Genomic DNA, 23,914 nt, shown 5'->3' with positions numbered 1-23,914 from the left:
TAAACATATCGCTTACTTAATTTTTGACATTGAGGAATTGTGTCCATTGTCCTGTATTTATCATATTATAATCGAAGTGATTGCGTTGTATTGTGGTGATTAGCCGTTTTCTTTCTGCTGATTTCCGGTGTTAAAGCTTAATATCGTCCAATCAGATGACGGCGGAAGTCAACTTCCCGCCAAGTTTCCTAAACACAGTTTATTATCTTAAATTGTTAGCAGAAAATTATTTGAAAGAACATTACTTTGAATGAAACATCTTGTTTAACACAATCAGCCTCAAAGAACAGGTACGATTATATATGAATTTGCAATTTTGATAGCAATCATGATGTTTGATTTTTCAGGCTTTGTTTTTTATTTTTGTGTTTGCAACGCGTCTCTCTACTCTAGTTCAAAGATTTTGGAGACCTAATAGGAGTTTAAATAGCAATAGATGCATACAAACTACGTCCTCATTTTTTTTAAGCCGATGTTTTTCTTCCACAGCAATTACAGATTGTGACTTTAACTGTTAAATCAATTGAGGGAAACTTCAAATTGAACTTATCTAAATTAAACCTTAATCGTTATTGTTGACAAAGCATTCAGCAGGTTGCTATTTATTCTGACTTCTAATGGTTTTGGTATTTGCATCAGTGAAAAACAACTTTCAAAGTTTTTGTTCATTACCCAGTGGTGGCAAAATCAAATGTCCAAGTTGCCCGAGTCGTACTTTTTGCTTGTCTGGGCAACTGATTTTTTTTTCAATAAAGTTGTCCGTGAACAACCAGTTTTAAAAAAATACAAGGAATACAAAAAATATAAGCTGTAAATCAGTTTTATATATCCGGATGTTGACACGAGATACATTGTCAGTGCTATTTGCGGAGCAATGAAGCTTAAATACGGAGTTAACCGGCCCACAAAAAAGGAACATGTGCCGCATTTTCAACATGCGGCCCAACTGTTTAACAGTGTACAGACTGGTTCTTTATTTTTACAATCAGACAGATATGAAAGTATAGGACTGAGATAATCAAAACACCGTCTACTGTGTTATTTCAGACAATTTTTAACATTAAAAATGGAGCATTTTTTTATTGTTTAGATTAAGATGGAACTACTGGAGTCTACTTCACATTTTGTGAATGAAAAATTAAAACTTATGTGACAACTTAATGAGACCATGTTAGTAATTTGACACACTTTGATAGGAAAATGCAACAAAATAAATGTATTTGAGATTTTAATACTGTATGTGTAACAATAGCTTAGCAAGATTAAAAGTGTGAGAAAGTCTTTATATCGTTTATAATTATACTTATTTAAAGAATGCCCCATGGAAATACCTGTAACTGAAACATGCAAATTATATTCATTTTGATTTATATCACAATATTGAACATTAATCAGTACATGCGTTACAGTTTATATAAACATACATGTAAACGGACAAGTGTAGTTCAGAAAAGAACAAGTTATATTTCCTAAATGGTTGTCCGTGGACAAGTAAAGTTTTTTTTTAAATTTTGCCACCCCTGTTACCCATACAAAGTTTCAGTGAAAAAGGACTTTTAAACTTCTGGAAATGGATATCTACTGTTTTACATTGATCACTCAACCACTGCTATTTTGTCAGTAAAAAGAGAGTGGCACTGTTTAATCATTTAAATGTTCAGAATCATTACAATTTACAGTCTAGAAAAAGATAACAGTGTGATATGTGAATGCTGGCAGGGTTGGCACCAATCGACCGCCCCCGGTTTTAACCGGCGGTTTTTACCGGTTAAAACCGCCCCGGTCAATACTCCCGAAGTGGTCATTACTGGTCAATACTGGTCAATTGAACTTTACCCCCAATTTTAATTTATATTCCATGCCTAATTAAACAATATTGATAATATAAATTAAACAGACATGTTGCCAATAATGTCTTAAGCTATTAATACCCACTGTTTTATACCTGTTCATGCAATTTGTAGGCCAATCTCTCAAAATTTTGCAAATAAGTCAAAGTTGGTCAATTGGATTTTTCTGGTCGATTGAACTTTTTTTCAATTCTAATGAATTATAATGCTCAGATAATTCTGTGCTTGATTCAACAAGAACCTGTAAATTACTGTGTATGCGTTGTTCCTCATACCCCACTGTCCCCACAGTCTTCTAACAGTCTTCTCACCTATACAGGTTGGGGCACCCAAAACTGATAATATGGCCTTAAATGGCACCTTTTTGACACAATCCTTACTTGTCATGTATTCTTGCATTGATTTCTTTAAATACTTTTTAAACAAAATAGTGTAAAAAACTTTTTTTTATTGATATAAGAATATAAAAACATAATAAGAAATAATTATTAAAAGAAAAAAATAATTGAAAAGAAGAGTAGACCCACAATTGGAAAACATTATTTGTTGGCAAAATCAAGAACTTTGATTGTTTATTCATTTGAATACCAATTGAACTTTTTAATATGAAAGGGAAAAAACCCTCTTAATACAGAAAGGAAACAAGTAAGAAGTAACTATTAAATTAATAGTAAGTACAATGTAATCTTCTTTTGTGTGAGTGATATGAAATAGCCGAAGGGCAGATTTGCTTAATTGTCAATATCAGAGACATAACACTGCATGCATTTTATTACCAACTAAGAGGCAAGATTTATAACCCTAGAATACACAAGAGTTCTGTTTGTCCATCTGCTTATCAAATAGATATATCAATAGATAAGTGAAATGCAATGGTACCTACAATAGTACTCTAGTAACAGATGTGATACACTGAGATAAAGATATTGCCTTAGTCCTTATGTATTTGAGGCTGTTTCCATAAATAATCAGGGTTTTTTTTAGAAAAAGGGGAAGACGCTGGACGCTGGGTAAAAGGGAAAAATTAAGCGCTAAAGAGACATATTTGGGAAAAAAAATAAAAACTGTTCATTTCAATGTATATAACTCACCTACAGACTTAGGGGTTTTTTTTAGAAAAAGAGGCATGTCTCTGACCTTTTTGTTCTTAAACACATGAACAAGTATGATATTAAAGTCAAAGTCCTAAATAACAGTGCTCCAGATAACATGCGTAAAGGCGTAAAAACGAATAAAATTTCTTAAATAATGATTTAGATTTAAAATCTTTGCGTAAAGTTACGCTTTGAAAAAATAAAACACGAATTCGACATTTTCGAACGTGCATAAAACTTCCAGTAGCAAATTTTATACGGTAAACATTTCATCCCGGTTCTGGCTCGTCGAGGCGCTCAATTAAAACTACAACTTTAAATCAACGTCACTCAAGCGTTTGCTGTGAGGAAGGGCCACACTTAAGAACGATCGAAAGGCCAAACAGTCTCGATTCTGTTCTCCTTGTATTACAGGCGAGTCATTACTGTTTATTGTTCCTTTTTAATTACACTTATCGTAAATTTTATGCACAAGTAATATACAATATACCTATTCAAAATGTCATTAGAATTAAATGTTAAATATATATTTTTGATATGACTTTAACGGCGATCAAAATGCCATTATGACCTAGGTCGAAGTGTCAGTTACTGTTTTAAATAAAAAATCAAAATGGCCGACCGAAGTGGTGTATCGAAGCGTGGAAGGCAAAAAAAGCAAGATGAGCAAGATAGATGTGGGGCTTTTGAGCCAGAAAAAGCTGTCCGATTATGGGAAAGCAAGAAACGGAATAGAAAGCCAGGCTTTTCCAAGACTATAAACCAAAATGTTGGATTGTTGATGTGTCAAAAACAATGCATAAAAATTATTTGGTAATATAGTGTTAAGAATTAATTTTATTTAGAGGGTAAAATAAGAAATAATTTTCGAAATAGGGAGTAAATAAGAATTTGACCAAATTTTTATCTGGAGCTCTGCCTAAATAAAGTTGCAGGGGTAGCTCTAATAATGGGAAATGTTTTCAACTGGGGCCGGGGAACGATGTCAATATTGTGATTTCAATTTCATGATGAATGGGTTGACGATCTAGATCTGCTACAGTATTGGAAGGGAAAGGTGCGGCAGCTGCCGATTGTCTACTTTCACTTTCACAATAATCCGACAGTAGTAATTGATGTTGATTACATGTACCTCCAAATCCTGCTGGGTTTCAACGGTTTTTGATGATTCATTGTTAAAAAATGCGTCAACACAATTAATATTTTCCGAGTCCGAACGTTTTATTTTGATTGTGTATGAACGCCAATTGTGAGACTTTTTTCAGTTTTAACGTTTATATCTTGGCTTTCACATAACCCGGATGAAAATTTGACTCGTTTCCGGTAATTAATTGACGAAACACCCTTCTCGCACAAGACCGGAGTCCAGTAAAATAGTCACATGATTAATACAATTAGTTGCCCGGTTTCCATGACGTAATTTAAGAGCTATATATAGAATCACTGGGATTCCCAGATTTGAGTGTTCGTCGGGAGAGAGAGAGAGAGCGAGATCGTTGTACATGGTACTAATTGGATAAGTGTCGACTTCCCAAAAGAAAAAAAACATTTCTTTGAGGGTAAAATATTATATTTTGGTGAAAAATTATATTTTTTGAGAGGAAATGTTTTTTTTAGGGGAATAATTCTGGTAGGGGAAGACGCCGAATATCAGCGTCACTTTCTTAGTAAAAAAACCCCTGATAATAAAGAAGTAACTTTTTACAGCTTTAAAGATTTTTTTTACAAAAAATAACTCGGCAAAAAGTTTATCAATTACAGAATAATTATTGATTTAATATAAAATGGCTCCTTTGTAATGTTTAAATGCTACAATTTTCAATCGACCAGTATTGACCAGTAAAGACCAGTATTGACCGGTTTTAACCGGGTATTGACCGCCGGCCCGGTCAATACTCAATTGACCGGTCAATATGCCAACCCTGAATGCTGGTGCTAATTTTTACTTAAGATTCTTCAATTTTTTCCAGAGAATTCAATATGTCTGTCAACGTTCAAAGGAAATTAGAGTTTCAAGTCAGGAAATCCACAAAAAATTCATGCTCAGAAGAGAAAACCCAATCCACTAGAGCAACAAGACGTTCGGTTCGTAATTCAAAGAAAGAACAAGAAACTTGCGCCAATTCATTAGATTCACCACCACGAAAAAGACATAGTGATGGTAGGATATTCTCCTTCAGATTGTTAACCAGGTTTTCCGAAGGAAAAAACTGGTTATTAGATTGGCGAATGCGGGCGGGCTGGCTGGCGGGCGGGCGAAACAAGCTTGTCCGGGCAATAACTATGTCGTTCATTGTCAGATTTTAAAATCATTTAGCACATTTGTTCACCATCATTGGACGGTGTGTCGCGCGAAATAATTACGTCGATATCTCCAAGGTCAAGGTCACACTTTGAGTTCAAAGGTCAAAAACGGCCATAAATGAGCTTGTCCTGGCCATAACTATGTCATTCATTGTGAGATTTTAAAATCATTTGGCACATTTGTTCACCATCATGGGACGGTGTGTCGCACGAAAGAATCACATCAATATCTCCAATGTCAAGGTCGCCACGACTAAAAATAGATTTTTTTAAAAAACAAACTTACAAAGGGGGTTAATTTTGTTTGTTCATTTTAAAAGTTCAGTTTGAGTTTTCTCCCTTTATCAGATTTTTTTTCACAATGAAAACAATTTTGTGACAATTTTGTCCCTTGTTTTGCTTTTGTATCATCATGTCATTTTTTTTGGCGAATTTGGGTTTGACACAGAGCCCAATCCCCTTTAATATTCGGGCAGTATTTTAAATAATTGAATTCAAAGTTAAGGTTGCAGGGCTTTTCATCAGAAAATTGGGAAGAGGCCTTAATAGCCTTTCAAATTGATAATTGAGCGATAACTGCTCATTTTGGGAAGACCGTGGTTAAGTTTTTGAAACAAGTTCTTTTTTATTGTGCAAAAGTATTAAAAGACACATTGTCAATGTGGTGCATTCTTAATCATATTAGAGCTCATTGCTTTCAATTTGGGAGATGCCCGAGTATTTTTTTTTTTACAATTTGGGAAATTCCTCTCTCAATTTTGGGAAAAAAGCACCTTATTTTTAATTGGGAAGGGGCCGAAATTCTTATTATATACATATAGCTTTATTAAGGGTGAAAAAGCCTGGGTTTACATGGCCAAAAGGCACAGCCTACATTGTACATTAGTTTTAAGAATTCTGCAAAGACAATTATGCATTACTTAATAATCTCCGTTTATAAAAGCAAATCCTGCATTTTACTGTGAGCAAATCAAAGGAATAATTGTTGTTAAGGTGTGTACCAATGGGAATTACTTTTATCTGATTGTATATAATTTGATGTGCAGAAGAAGACTCTGAAAACCAGCCGGTGCCAGTCTTTCACACTCCAAGCAAGAAGTCAAAGGTCAAGGATGATCTTGCTTTGCCCCAGCGCCTTGAAGAGACACCTACCCGAGGCAGCCTGGCAAAACTGTTGGCAGTTGCAAGACTGTCTGACAGTGATAGTCAAAATGATGGTATAAATAATTGAAAAATCAAGGCCCACCAAGCATGGCTTTTTTAACATGGGCATCAAGGGATTTCAATTGCAGCGATTTTTTTTTGCTTTTATTTGTTACAGCCTGTGCCATTTGAATTGAGAAATGAGCGCGATAAACCATGAAATTGGGGAAAATAGCACGATAAACCATGAAATTGGGCGTTTTTTGGAAATTTTGGTCAGCTTTTTGGGGAAAAAAACGTAGATTTTTGTGGTTGGGAAGCAGCCGAAATTCGGAATCTGAAAGCTGAAATTCGGCCCCATTCCCCCTTAAAATAGTATACTTTTTCCCCCTATTTCAGCTAAAAATTTCCCCCTTCAACTATTTTTTTTTGTTTGTTGCCAGCTGGTATCGTGCTATTAACCTTTGATTAAATCATTTATATATATATGTAAATTACATTAAAATATAGCAATTTTAAGTGTTGAATTGTTGATGAAAAGATCTAAAATTCCCCTTTTTGCCCAAAACGACGCGAAATTTCGCCCTCTAAGGGCCCTGGCCCCAATCCCCCAAAGTGTAGCAAGGGCCCTGTTTTTGGAAAATGATTATGTGCAAATAGATTTAATTATGGGTGCTATGGAAATGCTCCTCTGCTGTCTATATTTAAAATTGTTTAATACATTTCAGACAAACATTCTGGGAAAGATAATGGATTGTTGTCGCCCAAGAAGTCTGATGTGGGGTCTCCAGTCAAAGGATTACCTAGTCCAGCCAAAGGGTCTTATAGTCTTACATCAGCAGGCGTCCAGCTGCGCTGTCCTCTGTCACCCATCAAACTTGCTTCAAACAATATCATGAACGCTGCTCAATCACCAGTGAAAACATTGCTTCATGGGAGGCCATTGTTATCTTCGCCACAAAAATCTCCACGTAAATCACTTGTTGCAGCACTCAGCCCTAAAAAGTCGCCATCTCTGAAGATTTCAAGACCTAATTGTAAGCGTTTTTATTTAAGGGATATAGAATTGGGGTTGTCATTCCATCTGTCACAAAAGTTTGAAATTGGCGGGGGATATCAATTCAACAAATTTGCTTGTTTATTATGTATTTTCTGTGTATTTGTACTTAATATATTGATTTCACCAAATTAACTGTTCAATTTCAAATTCTGATATAATATCTCGAGCACGCATTTAAGTCCGAGACCAAGACATTGATTGAACCCTCCACCCCCACCTTAACCCTTTCCCTCTTAGAAGCTAAGTGCAAATCGCTATGTGCAAACCGCATAAAATCTGAACAGCCTGCGAGTAACTCAGGTTTTATGCTGTTTGCTGCTCATCAGTATCTAAGGATTGGAAATGAACCTTTAAAACTTGAATCTAGTAAGTATTAAACTAAGGGAATGCAAATGTGTCGAAATACTAATTAAGTGGTAACCTGTTTAATATGTATCTAAGTGGTAAAGGGTAAAATACTTATCTAAGTGGTTAGGCCAAGACTCTGAGCAAGCCTGCTTCAAAATCTACCAGTTCCCAGTGCAGGGATTTACTGCTTGTTTTGATTTTTAGCTCGGCTGTTTTCGGAGAAAACCCGAGCTATTGTCATAGCCAGCACATTGTCCGCCGTCTGCCGTCCGCTGTAGTCTTCGTGCTAAAACCTTAACAGTGGCCATAACTTTTTAAATATTGAAGATAGCAACTTGATATTTGGCATGCATGTGTATCTCATGGAGCTGCACATTTTGAGTTGTAAAATTTCAAGGTGAACATCATCCTTCAAGGTCTAGGGTCGAAAAAACAAAGTCAAGGGAAGTAATAATCTTTAATTGAACATAGTTATCTGACCTGCCCAACATAGTTATCTGACCTGCCCACTTATATATTTTTGTTAAATAAATCAAAGCGGCGCAGTAGGCAGTAGGCAGCATTGTGTTTCTGACATTGTGTTTCTGACAAACACATTGTGGTAAAAGGTCAATGTCAAGGCCATCCTTCAAGGTCTACGGTAAAAAATACACATTTAAGGGAAGTAATAAGCTTTAAAGGGAGATAATTATTCAATATTAAACATAGCCACTTTATATATTTGGCATGCATGTGTATCTCATGGAGCTGCACATTTTGAGTGGTGAATCTACAGTCACGGTAGTGGCTTTTAATTATTTGCTACTAAAAATAGAGATTTGTTAGAGACAATTATTAAATCTCATATTATATATTTCCTTACAAAGAATCGAAGTTCTTTTCACAGTTACTGTACAGATTTATTGTTTTGATTATTTATAACTCAAATGATTGATTTGTCAAAGTTTTTTTTAAATGATATAATTATCATTTCTTTCATGTACTCAGTTGTTAATAGTAGTGTTCATTACATACCTGTGGACTTATGTCCATAGATACATAATGAACTCTGTCTATGATCTCTTTGATAAACCACAGGCCATGGTTGTCAGTGATGTCTGACTTGGTCATTTTTGACTGTCTACAAATCCCCCCCATTGGTTGGATTTGACAATATCCAAGGGAAGTAATAAGCTTTAAAGGTAGATGATTTCTATAACTGCCAAATGATAAATATAAATTTTATTTCAAAGTGGCGCAGTAGGTAGCATTATTTGTGTTTCAGACAAACACTTCTCTTGTTGGGTCACTAGGTCAAAGGTCAAGGTCACGGACCTCTAAAAAAAAATTCTGACAAGCTTTCGCAGCCGAGCGTGGCACCCGTTATGCGGTGCTCTTGTCATCGCTTAATTTAATGAAAATGCTAAATGGTGTTAATGTGTGTAATCTTCTATTATGTTTCAGGCGAGGCTTACCATCAAGCCAAGCAGGTTTTCCACACGGCCAAGCCAGAGCGTCTGATTGGGCGAGACACTGAGATGACGGAGATTCGAAGCTTTCTCAAGGGTCACATGACAAAAAAGACTGCCGGAAGCCTATACATCTCTGGAGCACCTGGGACTGGAAAGACCGCTGTGTTGACCCACATAATTGATGAATTGAAGGTACTGTTAGTTTTGGTGGTGTTAGAAGTATTGGAGTTTTAAGACTTTGCAGTTTTGATCTGTGGTTTACAGTGTCCTTAACCCTTTGCATGCTGGGAAATTTGTCGTCTGCTAAAATGTCGTCTGCTGAATATCTAAAATTAGCATTTTCTTTAGTTGTTTTCAAAGAATACTATAAGAATAGCAAACAGTTTGGATCCTGATGAGACGCCACGTTCTGTGGCGTCTCATCTGGATCCAAACTGTTTGCAAAAGGCCTTCAAAATTCGGTTCCAGCACTGAAAGAGTTAAATCTTTACAAAAAGTTTGAAACTTGCCATGGCTGACAATCTTTAGACAAGTCCCATTAATTAGTTTCATATTAATGAGAACAAAACAATGTTTATTTTGCAATTAAAGCAAAAAGCCAACGAGGAACGATATGAAGATTGTTCGTACAGTGCGGATAGATAAAATCTTAAATAATAAACATGGGTAAATTTTTTGAAAATAGATAATATTGGTCTTAGTTTTGCTCAAAGCCGCATTGCTACTTCAGGGCTCCCACAGCTGCAAATCGGTGTATTTGAACTGTATGACTCTGGATAATTCTGCGACGGTGTTTGGAAAGCTGTACACGGACATTACTGGCAAGAATATGCCCACTGCTAAGGAGAGGCTAAGGGCTGTGGAAAAGGTGTTGACATCTGATGGGCCATCTGTGTAAGCGTTGAAATCAATATGTTTCAAGTTATTAGCGTTAACAAATATTTAGAATAAAGAATTGAAACAACTTTTGGGATTTAATGTAGAAAATGACAACTATTCATTGATCTGCATAAGTTTGAATTGATGAGTTTTGGGATGATAATAATTCACTGTAATATACCAGTCTGTAATAATTTGTTATCCCCCGCCATAGTTTTGGCGTTGTTCGTCCGTCTTTCTGTCCAGAGAAATATCTTGGAAGTGCTTTGGCGGATTTTATTGAAACTTGGTATGAGTATATATATTATAAATAAGAGGATGATGCACGTCATTGTATACCATCTGTTAATTACGGATTTATGGCCCTTTGTATCTTGAAAATATGCTTTTTTAGTGTCAAATAATCCAGAAGCATATTTGCGGGGGGTATCAATTCAACGAATTTGCTTGTTCTTGTATGCTTTGATGTACATTTCTTTATTAAGGCTTGGTCCTTTGCTATTGTCAGCCCTTTCTCTAAGTGAGTCGGTTTGGTTCCAAAAACGTGATACAATCTAAAGCCCCGTCTAAGAATGGTGAATACATAATATATCTGCTCCCTGTCCTGGGTCTGTGTTTTCAAGAATACTTCTTATTTGCAGGACATTTGTAACTTGTTTAACTTTTAACTGTTCCCAAGCAATAAACTTTAACCAAGAGGTGTTTATTCTGCAATTACAAATGTGTTCTATCCAACATCTTTTTAAAAGTACTCACAGAGCTTATTATGCCCCCGGATTGAATGAACGGTGGTATATTTTTTTTCGCCTGTCTGTCTGTCATTGTATGTGTGTGTCGGTCACAAAACTTTAACCTTGGTCATAACTTTTGCAATATTGAAGATAGCAACTTGATATTTGGCATGCATGTGTATCTCTGTCATGGAGCTGCACATTTTAAATGTGGTAAAGGTCCAGTTCATCCTTCAAGGTCAAAGGTCTAATTTATGGCTTCAAAGCCCAGTACAGTGCTTTCCACGGGCAATTTAACGGTCCCTCAGCGGGGCGCTTGAATTTCGAAATCAGAGTCCCCAGGGCACCTGAAATTTTCCGATCAGTGTATTCTGACAGTTATTGCAGCTTAACATCAAAGCGATATTGACTTCGCCAAAAATTTTGAAAGACGATTTACGATCCTTTTTAGCTTTACCCAACTAATGCCCACCTAAAGGCGGAGCGTCGCTGTATTAGAAAATCAATATTGGCCAATGAGAGCGCACGCTTTGTATGAGCGACAGAAGTAGGCAGGCATGCCTGCAGTTAAATCATGCAGACGACTCGTGACGTACATGTAATTGCCACAGAAATCTTAGCCAGTTACTAAGTAGACTGATGATGACAACCGCCCGTAATCCTCGTGGACAACGTGAATTTCATGCATAATTCCGTCAAAACATTTATTCGACTCGTAAAATGTTAAACAAATTATTGTTGAATTCATAACGCAACTGTTAATATTTGTTGAAATCTCAAATTGGACTTATTAAATTTGTAATCCTAAACCCATTCCCATAAGTCGATGTTTACGCGTTTTTAATCCGAACACACTTCCGAATGTTAATGTTTCCGCAACGTTGAAATATTCTTGCTTCAAACGAGCAGTGCAAATTTATTTTGTGGCAAATATTTTTCTCAAATTAAAAAGAGCGCAAAAATTATGCAGCATGTACAACGTCGCGTCATTTGCATAGAAAACGTGCGTGTATTGAGCGTTTTAACAAGCATGCAACATGTCAGGGGATTGACTCGTATTCAGAGGCAATATTTCATCAAATCTATATAAATCGTCACTTAAAATTTGTTTGATACTATAGAAAAATGGCAAGGTTTGTGTTAAAGATATAATAGAGAGCTTTTATCGTAAATATTTACCAAAAAGTGATTTATAAAAACGGAATAAACAGGATTATCGGGTAATAAAAACTTGAAAAGGAGTTAGTATACAGTAATAGAGTCGGGTTGAAACGGATGTATTGGGGAATCGTTAAGAGTCGGGATTTTAATATCTATGCGTGAAAGTTTTAAAACAATTAAACAATATATATTTTCCAATGACTGGGGGATTTTCTTGAAGAGTCCTAGCGCACTAAATGACGCCTTTTGACGCTGTTTTTCTTTGAGTTATAACGCACCACAGAACGTCAATTGACATGGTAAATTAAAAAAAATCAAAGTTGGGAGGAACACCCCTCCTGAACCACCCCTATCAGCCTGACAAAAATCCTGTGGAAAGCTCTGGCCTAGTAGGGGGCATTGTGTTTCACAAACACAGCTTTTGTTTTAAAAGGTTATTACCCCAATCAACTGAACCTTTTAAACACCCCTGTGTTGCACTTTATTCGTTGCATTTTATTGCTATCTTTCCCTCTGCAGTGTGCTCATTTTGGACGAGATCGACCAGCTAGATAGCAAGAACCAGGAAGTGCTGTACACGATCTTTGAGTGGCCCTCACTCCCTAAGTCTCGACTCATACTTGTTGGTGAGTTACATTGTGTTTTCCCTTTGCATGCTGGGAAATTCGTCGTCTGCTAAAATGTCGTCTGCTGAATTTCTAAAATTAGCATTTTCTTCATTTTTTTTCACAGAATACTATCAGAATAGCAAACTGTTTGCATGGGCCTTCAAAATTCTGTTCCAGCACTGAAAGAGTTGAGATGAAGGATGAAGAGCAGGGTGCTATGTCTTGCTCATTTTTACTTCCCCCTTTTTCCTTTGTATTTTTGATAATTTGTTTGCCCTATTGGGGCAAATTACCAGTACTAATGTAATGGAGAAAAATAAGCCAAAAACCTGAAATCTGGAAAATTCATGTTGTGGAAACTACAGAGTTGAGATTTTAGGTCTTTTAAAATGCTTGTTACAAATTGCACACATTTAAATTTCATTTGCAACATGAATTTTTGCTTGAAATGTGCAGTTTCAGTGTTTTTTTTTATGTATTCACTTGCAAAAAAATGCAAGTTTGGAATAAAATTGATGAAATTTTTCTTCCTTTGGGAATTTGTCAGATGGCAATAGAGAATTGTTTTGTTTTTTCACTATTGGATAAGTACATTTTACGGGTATATTTAATATTTTCACAATTATAAATGTGAAATTTTTGTTTACAGGAATAGCCAACGCTTTAGATTTGACTGATCGTGTTTTGCCGAGACTTCAGGCAAGACCAAACTGCTGTCCCAAACTGCTGAACTTTGCACCCTACACAAAGGAACAAATTTCGGCCATTTTAAAAGACAGAATAAAAGATGTAGGTAGCTGGCACATAACATGGAAATAGTTATTGTTGTTTAAATTCCGCTCTATGAATTTCTAGAAAATGCTAGAAAAAGTAAAATCATTTTTGCTATTTTCAGTAAATTCCCCTTTCAGTTGCCAAACAATAATGTTATTTAGAAATTACTTGCATATTTTTTTAGATTGAATTGTAAATACATATATTGTATACTTGCTTATTTCATGCACACAGAGAAATCATGTTTAAATACTTTAAGTCACAACACAAAAAGCTGATGTATTGACACTGATTTTTTTTCTCACTGATTCAGATAAGTACAACTTTACCAGCTTTTGAACAGGATCTTCCTTTATTTGTTATTCCCCCGGATCAAATGATCAGGGGTGTATTGTTTTGGCCTGTCTGTCGGTCATTCTGTCTGTCTGTCATTCTGTCCCAAAACTTAAACTTTGGTCATAACTTTTGCAATATTGAAGATAACAATTTGATATTTGGCATGAATGTGTATCTCAAGGAGCTGCACATTTTGAGGTTAAAGGTCAAATATATGTCTTCAAAGCGGTGCAGTAGAGGGCATTGTGTTTCACAAACACAGTTCTTGTTAATGTCTTAGTAAATGCATAACAGTTTCTAGGTCTTTAGTATTAATGTAAGAATTTGTGTTGGCTTGTTGTCGGTCCCCGACCAGTTTCACTGGAGGGAAATTATGGTTTGCGCTCTGTGTGTCAGTCAGTCAGTCTGTCAGTCACACTTTTCTGGATCCTGCGATAACTTTAAAAGTGCATCATATTTTTACATGAAACTTAAAACATGGATAGATGGCAATATGGAGATAATGCACGTCATTTCATTTTGTTCCTGCATCGAAAATTATGGTTGCGTTGGCAACAAATAGACTAGAAATACTGCTGAAAATGGTGGTTTTCTAGATCCTGCGATAACTTGAAAAATTCTTAATATTTTTCATGAAACTTGAAACCTGGATAGAAGGCAATATGGACATTATGCACGTCATTTCATTTTGTTCCTCCATCAAAAATTATGGTTGCTATGGCAACAAATAAAAAAATTATTTGACAATGGTGGAATTTCTGACAATGGTGGAGCCGGTATCGGACATATATTGCTTGGCAATAGTCTTGTTAGAACTGTAATTTCTGCGATTTAAAAAAATGTCTGTCTGGGTGTGATTTTTCCTCCTTAAAGTCATATTATGGGCATTTTTCACTGTTGAATTGAGCTGAAAAGAATTTTACAGGTCAAAAGAATTAGTTAAAATGTAGTAACTGACCAATTATGTACAACTCATCTTGGTACCAGTTGTTTATAAAAAGTATATATTATTTTTGATATTTTACATGACTCACCCAGTCTTCTAAGCCGAATTGATCCGTAAAACGAAATTGTGTCTTTTTGTCGTATAAACGAATCTGCATGAAAACTACATTAGGCTCACATCGTACATCGAATCATTTCTGTCGTCAAAACGAAAGTACCCTTGATATTCAAATGGATTATTTTTCTCTTTCCGGAATATTGTTTTAGTATGTTGATGCTGCACTAACAAATATAAGTGTATATGAAGTGAAAACACCAAAAATAAACAATGGTTGCGAAAGACACCTATATACTGTTAGATGCCCATAATATCACTTTAATGCTGATTTCCTCGCTTTCAATGTCAAACTAATTTTACAAATAGTAAATGGATATACATAGCAATAAAGAGTTTATGTGAACCTTGTAAGAGAGGAAGGGATTTCTCCTCCTTTGAAGATGTACTTAAATCTCACTCCTGTGTCTGTATGCAGCTTGATGAAGACCTAATGGACGCTGTGGCTATCCAGTTTTGTGCCCGCAAGATCTCAGCAGTTGCAGGAGACATGCGCAAGGCCCTGGACGTGTGTCGGCGGGCTGTTGAGATGGTGGAGACCAGCGTAAGGTCACAGGCAGTGCTCTCACCTCCACCTGCTAATGGTGAGCATAGATTGATGTTAACTCTTTACCACTTAGATACATATTTTCATGCATTTGTAGTCCCTATGAAATTTAATTTAAGACCTTTCTTACTAGATTAAAGTTTTTAAGGTTTCATCTCCAAACCTTAGATACTGATGAGCAGTAAACAGTTACTCGCAGGCTGTTCTGGTTTTATGCTGTTTGCACATCACCATTTACACCTTTCTTCTAAGTGGGAAAAGGATTAATATTACGGATGCACCATGATTAAGAATTTTTATTTGTGTGTCTGGTTTTACGTGCCCCCTTTTTATGAGGGTGCCATATAGACTTGCTCTTGTCCATTTGTCCATGCCCTCTTCTGTCTGCCCTTCTGTCATGTTGTGTTGGTGCTGGAGTGTCTAGCTCAGAATTTCAGTTTCTTCTATTAGTGGTTTAACTTATTCTAAATTTCAAATTATCATTGTTTATCAACATTTTTGGAATAGAGCCCTAAGCATTGCCCCAAATTTGATGAAAAGAACAACACATAAGAAAATTAAACTTGGGACTGGCTTTGTCCATTATTTGATTTTGATGTGCATTATATTTTGTGCAGGAAGCAAAAGCCCTAGAAAACTGTCGCCCCCAAAAGTTCCACAGAAAATAGGAGTTGCTCACATCAACAATGTGTTGTCAATGGTGTATGGGTCCGGGGCGGCAGCACAGCAGCAAGAGACCATACCACTACAGCAGAAGTTAGTGGTGTGTAGCCTGCTGCTGTTGCTCAAACAGGGAAAGGTCAAGGAGGTCACGACTGGAAAGGTAGGAGTTGTCTCTCTTTGTAAAGAAATGGCTAAAAAATGGTTTCTTTCTTTTTAAGAACAGCGGACAATCCAGTTACTTTTCAGAAGAGGAACATGATTATTGGCTGACAACAGATTCCTTTTTCTTATAAAGCTTTACATTTTGGATCTTAATCCTATATTTGTAAACACACTTATAATTTCATTTATTTCTTAAGTGTTCAATGTTTTTGCCATTTTGTAGAATGTGCAGGTCTGAAATTAATCAGTGAGTAGCATTTTGAAGAACATATTAACCAATATTTTTCTTTCTCACTACGCTCACAGCTCAGATAAATGTTCAGTCATATGCATTTATTTTTAGCTCAGCGTTTTCGGAGAAAACCCAAGGTATTGTCATAGCCAGCTCGACGTCCGCCGTCCGCGTCTTGCTAAAACCTTAACATTGGCTCTAAAATCAAAGTGCTTCCACCTACAACTTTGAAACTTCATAAATAGATGCAACTTGATGAGTTCTACACACCACACCCATTTTGGGGCCACTAGGTCAGAGGTCAAGGTCCCTGTGACCTCTAAAAATAAAAAATCTGACAAGCTTTCATTTATTCGAAACTGCACCAGTAGCTGAGCGTGTCACCTTTTATGCTGTGCTCTTGTTGAGTAAAATATTGATTCCTATGAATATGTTCAGTATAAACTTTTGTTTAAAAGATAAAAGGTGTATGATATTAATTTGATGCAATATCATTCTTTTAATAGTATTTGTGCTGTTAATACTTCTATAAATTGCCTGAACTACTGACTTATGCCCTGTTATTTTGGTAAACTGAATTCTACAAAGAACCTGTACATATTCCTATAAAAAAAACTTAATTTAAAATAGAAATTTCTATATATTTTCTGTGTGGCCCTTTTCCCAAAATGAAGTAATAAAGCCCTACCAACATTGCAGGATCTATATAAAAGTAAAGAATGTTGTGACATTTTAATAAAGAGCAGTAGAGTATTTTACTCCCCTGCTATGTTTCTAAAATGGCACTGTATGACAATCTGTTTGCAGGTTGAGGTCAAGAATGATTAAAGTTAACCCAGAAACATATCACAAATAAATAAATGGTACATTTTATTAGTATTTAGTATTCATCCTTCATCTTCATGTCTACTGGAAGATTTGCAAAAACTTCCAGATGGCTTTCCAATAGCTTGGTGACAATCATTTTTATGCCCCCGGATCGAATGATCGGGGGTATATTGTTTTTGGCCTGTCTGTCTGTCATTCTGTCCCAAAACTTTAACATTGGTTAAAGTTTTGCAATAACTTTTGCAATATTGAAAATAGCAACTTTATATTTGGCATGCATGTGTATCTCATGGAGCTGCACATTTTGAGTGGTGAAAGGTCAAGGTCATCCTTCAAGGTCAAAAGTCAATAAATACAATCCAAGGGTAGTAATAAGCTTTGAAAGAGAGATCTAAACCTGCCAAATGATATATTGAAATTTTATTTCAAAGCGACGCAATAGGGGGCATTGTGTTTCTGACAAATACATCTCTTGTTTAAGATAAAGTAAAGGAATGTATAAACAATGTTTCTGTTAATATACCTCAAATTAATTATTTGTTTCTGTATTAAACTAAATAAGCCTGTTGTCTTTCATTCAGCTGCATGATGTCTACTGCAAGATTTGCAAGAACCGCCAGATGGCTGCAGTGGACCAGTCTGAGTTCCAAGGGGCGATCACTCTACTGGAAGCCAGAGGCATGATTGGTGTTAAGAAGGGCAAAGAGACTAGGCTAAACAAGGTGAGCACATTGAAGACGTTTATAGTATTTGATTGGCATTCTGTGGAAACGGGGCTTAATGCATCTGTGGTTAGTCTGTGCAGTCTACAAAGGCTGATCAGGGACAACTATTTCTGCTTTAGTAGATTTTTTTGTTCAAAGAAGTCTCTATTTATAAAAAAATCTAGTCTATAAATTTGATTAAGATAATCATGCAAATTGTCACTCATTAATCTCTTTGAAATGACCCTAATGTTGACAATGCAAATAAAAGACTAATGAAGACTTTCAACTTTAGTAATTTTGGCTTTAATTATAATAGTGGTATCTTTAAGCCAATATTAAAGAAAGAGATGAAATTAAAAACTAAAAACAAATAAAAAAATATTATGCATAAGAGCTCTGAAATAGTCTGCAAATAATACATGATGTTCATGAGATAATTCTTATGCATATGTGAGAGAAATTATAAACAGGTATGAAAGCGAGATTTATGGTTGATGATTACAGGGGGTGAAGTATCCCATGGAGTTGCCAGACATTCCTTTAGTCGGAATAGTGCACACATTGCAAGGGCTTTTTCCCCTATTTATAAATCAGTTTATAAATTTTAATTTGTGAAAAAAATTCGTGAACATTGTGAACAAATGAGTCAATTTTTTTTAAACTGAAAATTTGAGTTGCAAACTTTGAAAATTTGAGATGCAAAATACTCAAAGTTGTGAAAATGGCTGGTCACTAAGAAGGAAAAAGTCCTGATTTGTTGATGGAAATTTTTACATTTTATAAAGCAGTAATTTATTGATTACAGATTGCTCTGAAGTTGGATGAAAAAGAACTGGAACACACCCTTCAGGACAAAGTTCTTGTATCTACCATTCTACAAGAAGGCATGCCAAAATGAGGCCCGTATTCATGCATCAAAATAAGTCGCGTTTGTATGCGTTAAAATGAGTCCCGTGAACACGCACATGGGTTTTTATGGTGGTTTGTAGCATCAAAGACTTGCTAGAAAGGGGCAGAAAAATCCTTGATGCAGATTCAGGTTTTATTTTGAAACCCCAATTAGCCCAATACATAATGTAGTGATGTGTGCGATAAAAGACTTTGTAGAGAAGATCATATATTAATTGCATATAAGGAACATATTGTCTTCAATCAGCATTGAAACCAGCATGTTAATTGTACTGTAGTTAAGAATTTAATTAATTTTGGAACTGAGCATATGCTCATTTAAGTGTCAGAATCGGGAATCAATGAAATATTCTAATGAAATAATTAAATAAATTATCTGATTATCATGATAGCAAAACTTTCCAGAAAGTAATCAAACTGCAATTACATAGTAATTAAAATTTATTGCTGGATAAGTGTGTTGAAAATTCATTTTGATGCATATTTGAAAACGATTAAGCTTTTTTGACCACTGTCTGTTCAAGAAATACCATTCATTTCTTATGGATTTCGCGACAGTGGGATGGAAGTATGGGGCCTTCCATTTGTATGCTCCACCCTTTAAATATATGTCCCACCCTTTTTTTGTTCGTAAATACAGACACATGCAACCGCTTTTTAATCGTTTTCAACAATTTTATAAAATGTTATACAGATTAATTGACATTCAATACATTTTTATAAAGAACTTGCCCTAATGCAGAATGGGTGATTGGATGTAAGTACGATGGAACAGCTTAATTATACCACAATGTACAAACTAAACCATTTTTGTATTTTTTCCCCCAAAGTATGGCCCTGTAACAGACCCCCAGGAATTTTTTTCATATGGCTTAACCCTTGTTTCTTATACAAGAAACAAACCAATACTGAATTATTGTCATGTGCTGCAATAAGACAAATGTTCCAAATTTTGAAGCAAATGTATGGAAATGAGATAGTAAGACAATTTTGATTTGTTTGTAGATTAGACAATCATATTCTAGTTTAGATTATATTTGTTTTACTATGTGATTGTACAAAATTAAATTTTTAGCATTCTAATGTTATCTATTTTAGTTTCATATTAAAGTAATATATAAGTACGTGGAACTTTACTTAAGAACTTGTGAAGGTGACATAGTTCAATTGATATTGTTTTTTTCTTACTTTCTTTGTTATGTAGGACAAGTCAATAAGTATTACAGTTATGCAAATAGTTAAAGGTACGTGTTCACTAATGACAGAAATGCTTATTTCCAAACTTTGTGTCGTAGATTTAAAAAAAGTAAAACCTCAATTTGCTGACAGTCCTTATGACTGGTAGTAGAATTAGAACATGTGTTTAAGGCTCAATGTATGTTTTGTGTGAACTTTGCATAAGTATTCCATGTAAAAAAGTAAGGAAAAAATTAGTAAAAAGCAATTATGAAACCAAATAGCTTTTTAATTATATTATTGATAGATTAGACTATAAGTTGTTCTTTCATTTGATTTTAGTTACGAGATATAGGGAATAGTGGTAATTTATGATAAGATTGACAAATCTTTTCTCAACTTGAAACTTCTGAAATGTTAGTCATTAAAATACTAATGAAATAAATGTTTGACATTTTCCTTGGTGCTTGTTGAAAGCAACAATTTCCATTACCTAAATTAGGATTGTTTTTTTATATTGCAATATTTATACTTGCAGTTAAGCAAAGAATACTATATCGATATATTGGCGGCATACAATTGTGTAACAAAGCAGTTTAAACATTTCAGTATAACTTAATTTGAAATAGCTTTGTAAATCTGAGTTGTTAAGTATGCTCACATATTTGTTCAGTTAACAAATATATATATGTATAAAAATACTTTCTTCAACTGGGATTGATACTATCAGTACTGTTGTACAGCAATAATGTTTACAATTTGGATAAAAGCCCATTTGTAGTTTTGTATGAAATGAAATGTATGTATGAAGTATAAGGTATTTAGCCCAATATTTTCCTCTTATTTTTATGCCCCTCCTCAAAGAGGAGGAGGTATATTCTTTTGCTGGATGTCGGATGGTCTGTCGGTAGACCGGTTTGTTTTTGATAGACAACTTGATTGACACTTCCCATGTGCATTGGCCTTTGCCAGGAGATGACCACTATTGAAATTGGGGTCATTAGGTAAAAGATCAAGGTCAATGTCACACTAAGAGTGATGATTGTTTCTAACCAATAACTTGTTAATGGAGGGACTTATTAGCTTGATTCTTTCCATATGCATTGGCGTTTGAAAGTAGATTGCCCCTATTGAAATTGGGATCACCAGGTCAGAGGTCAAGGTCACTGTAATACTAAATGTGAAATCGTTTCCGACCAGTAACTCGTTAACTGATTCAACTATTGGCTTAATTCTTCCTACATGCAATTGCATTGGGCAGTAGATGACCCCGAATGAGATTGGGTTCACTAGGTCAAAGGTCAAGGTCAGCCATACTATAACAATGATTTAACATAAGTGCATAATTCAGTGTCAAATTAAAACTTATTTAAGTGGCTAAGTCACAATGGTATGATATGTTTAACTGTAATGGTTAGTGCTGCAACAATACGCCAAAAACCGTATTGCAATATATTGTCAGTTCAAAAACCCGTATTGCAATATATCGCAATATATTGCTAACTTGTACCAAAATTATAACTTGCCAATTACCCGATAATCCCATAAATTCCAATTTTAAAGCAAATTCTGGTAAATATTTACTATAAATGTGCTCAAGAATAATAAGAAACACAAACATTCGCAAATTTTCTTAAGTATCAAATACATTTTTGAAATTGTTTCTATTTAAAGATGTGATGAAATAACGTCCAACCGGGGCGTTTTTCCCACTGAACAGGCGTAATTCAGCTGATGTGATGTTCCCGTTTTTATACAACACAAAATACACCCATACTTTCCATGCGACGTTCTGCATGTCTGTTTAATTTTCGCGCGCTTTTTATTGAGACAAAGGATAAAGCACTTTGTATTTGACGCTATAATTTTTTATTGTCGCGTTAGCATTCAAATTTGGAAGCGTGTTTCCGAAATTCGGATTACAGATAATGCTCAAATCAGAATCGAACGAAACATTTACAGCTGTGCGCAATTAATTCAACGATAATCTGTTCAAAAGCATCGAATGAATGCTCCCATGGATGTAACAACGCTTCTCCGTATACTACACTTTTTAGAATGCTATTTTTACGTAAAAAATAATGTACACTGCTTTGTTTTGTTTACCTTTTTATCATTATTTCGGATGGCTTTTCTGGACGAAATGTGAGTGAATTTTTGTAAAATTTTCGTACCGGTATGATGAAAATCATATCGCAATACAATATGCGGATTGCGTATTGCGATATATACCGATATACCGGTATATTGTTGCAGCCCTAGTAATGGTCAGTTTTGTGTCAGGCCCTGTTTTTTTTTTTTGGGGGGGGGGGGGGTCGGCATCTGACTCTGACTGCTGAGCTCTTGTTATTTTAAAAGGTTAATAAAACAATATTGAAACTGAACATAATAAAACTGAGAGAATGTTATTAACTTAAAGAACTATATAATAAATATATGTTTTATGTATGTTCCAGAATTTAATCATAACTGATGATTATTCATTCCACAGAACAAGCAAACTGACTGAATGTGAAAAATTATGAGCAGTTGTGACTTATTTATTTTATGCTTGTATTGAAAAGAGTTTGAGATGAAAGTATGCGTAGGTTCGAATCACTTAGCCTATAACTTACTGATGACATGTATGTTTCAAAAATGACTGTTGAAAATGAATGTTGTATTCATTGCACTATGTGTCCTCCCACGTGATTGTGTATTCTACTGTTGCAACATGCGGTATGATCTGATAATATATTGATAAGTTATACATTTTAGTAAACCGTATTTTTATGTTAAGATATTTTTAAATATATCTGTATGAAATTAAATGAACTTGCTCAAAGTGGTTCATTACGCTCATTTTTACGAAAACGATCAGGATAATACTGCATTACGTCATTACCGCGAACCATTTATTCATGTTCCGTATCGTTTGACATTCATTACCGATATATTGCAAAATGTTAATAATGTTGTGTCAAGTGTTTGCCATTGTGTTACAGCTTCTTGTCTTAACACAATTTTATTTGAAATGTTTGATGCATGTGTACCTTGTGAAACTGGACATGAATGCATTATCGTCTTTCATATTTATGAATATGTCTGTATATGTCTGAAATGTTCAATAGCAGGCGATTTGTATCAAATAATGTAATACGTGTCGGCATTTATTTTGTGTTGTGAATTTTTAGATGACAATAAATAACTGAATGATAACTAAACTTTGTTTACACTAGTTAACAAAATGTGTGTTTAATAAAGTAGATTTGATAAATCATATTGTAATCTCTGTTTGCATAGCTTATTTGTAAATACAGGGCCAGGTAGCTTAGTTTTGATGAGCACTAGACTACAAATCCAAAGACTGGGTTTGATTCCCGGCCCGGTCGCGTAACTTGTTTGGGGATCGATAATGATATCTACAGGCATCAACCCTATACTTCTGCTCAAAGTGGAGCAGCTGTCACTTATCGGCAAAAGTATTTGCATTTATTACTGGTAAACCAGCTAACTCAGGAAAAGTGAGTGGGTTTAGTATTCTTTTCCAAATGACGCGAGGTCAAAGTAACGACCGTTTTAAACAATAACACAATTACTGACTCGTTTATGCTTGATAAATACAATTTGCGTACAATTTAAGAGGCAATACCAATACTTCAAATCGTTGTCCGAAAATAATGAGTTGTGAATTTTAGTGAACGAGCACAATAAGAAAGTCTATATTATCAACAGTGGTTCGATCATAGATGTCAGACCATTCTCTATTTGTATATATTATTGTCCAGATAAACGTAGCCCTAGTAAGACGTGCATTGAGCTACTAAGTATACACAATATGGCTAGAAGAGCCAGGCAAGCTAACCCGGAAAAAACTCCCTCTTCGAACGTCTTGGATGCAATTTGATAGGT

At 35.1% G+C, this 23,914-nt stretch overlaps 1 protein-coding gene across 1 annotated transcript; it reads left to right on the top strand.

The window, feature by feature from the left end:
* Positions 1 to 155: 155 nt before the first annotated feature.
* LOC127846988 (cell division control protein 6 homolog) lies at positions 156 to 23,284 on the top strand. Its single transcript, XM_052378464.1, has 12 exons — positions 156 to 290; positions 4,915 to 5,105; positions 6,295 to 6,465; positions 7,120 to 7,428; positions 9,243 to 9,442; positions 9,981 to 10,144; positions 12,541 to 12,647; positions 13,279 to 13,418; positions 15,218 to 15,383; positions 15,964 to 16,169; positions 17,813 to 17,953; positions 18,744 to 23,284. Exons 2-12 carry the CDS (start codon positions 4,925 to 4,927, stop codon positions 18,834 to 18,836), a joined length of 1,878 nt encoding a protein of 625 aa, XP_052234424.1. The 5' UTR covers positions 156 to 290; positions 4,915 to 4,924; the 3' UTR covers positions 18,837 to 23,284.
* Positions 23,285 to 23,914: the final 630 nt, after the last annotated feature.

The sequence above is a fragment of the Dreissena polymorpha genome, chromosome 10 (assembly GCF_020536995.1).
Source record: "Dreissena polymorpha isolate Duluth1 chromosome 10, UMN_Dpol_1.0, whole genome shotgun sequence".
In the NCBI taxonomy this organism is placed as follows: domain Eukaryota; kingdom Metazoa; phylum Mollusca; class Bivalvia; order Myida; family Dreissenidae; genus Dreissena; species Dreissena polymorpha.
Note: the sequence above shows the minus strand (reverse complement) of the source record. Positions and strands in the feature narration are given on the sequence as shown.